This window comes from Amphibalanus amphitrite, unplaced genomic scaffold (assembly GCF_019059575.1).
Source record: "Amphibalanus amphitrite isolate SeventyFive unplaced genomic scaffold, NRLGWU_Aamphi_draft 002493F_arrow, whole genome shotgun sequence".
In the NCBI taxonomy this organism is placed as follows: domain Eukaryota; kingdom Metazoa; phylum Arthropoda; class Thecostraca; order Balanomorpha; family Balanidae; genus Amphibalanus; species Amphibalanus amphitrite.
In genome coordinates this window covers 29655-31714 of record NW_024883923.1, presented here as the reverse complement: position 1 = coordinate 31714, position 2060 = coordinate 29655, and the positions used below count along the sequence as shown (strand labels likewise).

Here is a 2060-nt window from a genome sequence, read left to right as displayed (position 1 = left end):
GCTGCACGTTGTCGAGTTCTGGCTGCTCCTCATGGCCTTTACTTGTTTCATGGGATGACAGTTGTGTAGGCCATTCGGGCTCCGGTCACCGAGCCAGCTGGTCGGGTCAGCGCTCCGGGCGAGGTCACGGTCGGCCGGTGCCGGGATGGCTGAGTGAGAGTGGCCCAGTGGGTGCCCGGGCGGCGGCCGTGTGTGTGCGCTGAGCGCTGAGCATAGCGCTGAAGTTTGTGACGCCGACAGCGATTAGTAACAATTTTTGAGTGCTCAAACAGTGAGAACATGGTGGCGACGGACACTGAAAGTGGTGCCGAGGACAGTGTATTCACCGACGCCACTTCACAGTCGGAGACTGGTGCAGGGACCGTCGTACGCAGAAAACGGCAATTTTCTGTGCCGGAGATGGTGGCTCGCGCAGAGGGCAGGAAGTCCAAGCGACCGGCGGTGAGTAGACTGTCGAAGTCTCCGCGTGAGACCGCATCGCCCGGCGCAGCTGTGATGTCCGCAGAAGCCCCAGCCACCGTGGAACTCAGCGACGCCGCCATGTCTCGCATTAAGCAAATGCTGGATGGAAGCATCGCAACGGTCATCGCTGCGTTCGAAACAAAGTTCAACAGCATGCAGCAGAGAATCGACGTGCTGGAAGGAGAAGTTATGGACAGGGACGTGGAGATCCGTAGCCTGCATGAGCAGCTGGTGAGACAAGGAAAGGCTCTGGAGGAACAGCAGGAGAGAACAGAGGGCATCGACCTCAACCGCAGACTCTCGACGCTGATCCTCACCTGTGACGACTTCATCTCCAAGACGACTGACGAAGATGTCGAGCAGAAGATCTCCCAGGTGCTGAACCAGAGGTTCCCGTGGCTCAACATGACGCCAAAGGACATCCAGTCGGCTCACAGGCTCCAAGCGAACAACAAAGTTATCGTTCGCTTTGTGAAACGTCGAATGCGTGACGCAGTGTACGAAGGCCGATTCGAGCTGGTCAACAGGACTGCGCGCGACGCTCGCAGACTGTCACCGCTGTACATAACAGAGAGCCTGACTCCCAAGAATCGTGAGGTCTACTCTTACCTGCTGGAAGCCAGGAAACCCGTAAACGGAAGCAAGGTCGCTTCAGTCTTCAGTCGCCGCGGTCTGGTGTTCTGCCGGGTGGAGAGAGGAGGGCCCAACATCAGCGTGCCGGATCTCCAGCGAGCGCAGCGCATCGTGAGCGGGGAGCGCAGCGCTCGGAGACCGCCCCCGGGCAGCGCGCCCTCCCGGCCTCCGGGCGGCCCCCGCCCTCCTGCTCCTGCGGCGGCGGCGGGCCCGCCTCAGCCCGGCGACGCTCGTCCGCCGGCGCCGGCGCCTGCGGAGACGGTCTCGACTCGGCCTGGTGCTGCCGGCCCTGCCGCTGTTCCCGCTGGGCCCAACCCGTCTCCTCCCGCGGCGTTGGCGGCTCCGGGGCTGCCGGGAGCTATGGAGCTGCGGGAGCCGTCTGGCGGCGCGCCGGCGGCCCGTCCCGTGGCGGATTCCCGTCTAGGATCCGTGACAGCCGGAGCGGTCCCTGGATCTGCAGCGGGAGCCGTGGTGGGAGCTGACCAGTGACAGGTACCGTTCTCATGGGTATAGCCAGTAGTCTGCCGCAGATCAATTAGCCTAAAAAACTTTTGTGTTCGTTTCAATTACGCACTGCAATGTTGGTAGAATGTCGTTTATTGCGTTTTCACAGAGCATTCTGCTTCTTCAGATTGGGGTCGGGTAATATTAAGGGTAGTTTGTAAGCGTCTGAAGTACATGAAATCAGTACAGATTTCCTTGTCCATACTTCTGTTGCGATGTCGTTGCCGGCGTCTACGGGGGCGGTGCCGGTGCGGCGTCGCCGCCGGCGGGCGGGCGCAGTGGCTGGGCTCTGCCCGGACGACGCGCACCGGCTGCCGGCGGCCGGCCGCCCGGGCCACGGCGCCTGGTGACACTCGGCTTACCAGTGACGATGCTGCTTAGTTTAATCGTTCATAATATGTAGAAGCGGATATTAGGAGGCTTACACTGTGCCGTTTTTTATATATATATTTCTAATGTGT

General features: G+C 60.7%; 1 protein-coding gene across 1 annotated transcript; it reads left to right on the top strand.

The window, feature by feature from the left end:
• The first annotated feature begins 279 nt into the window (after nt 1-279).
• On the top strand, nt 280-1584 carry LOC122377067 (wiskott-Aldrich syndrome protein family member 2-like). Its single transcript, XM_043357027.1, has one exon. The coding sequence runs from the start codon at nt 280-282 to the stop codon at nt 1582-1584; it is 1305 nt and encodes a 434-aa protein (XP_043212962.1).
• Nucleotides 1585-2060: the final 476 nt, after the last annotated feature.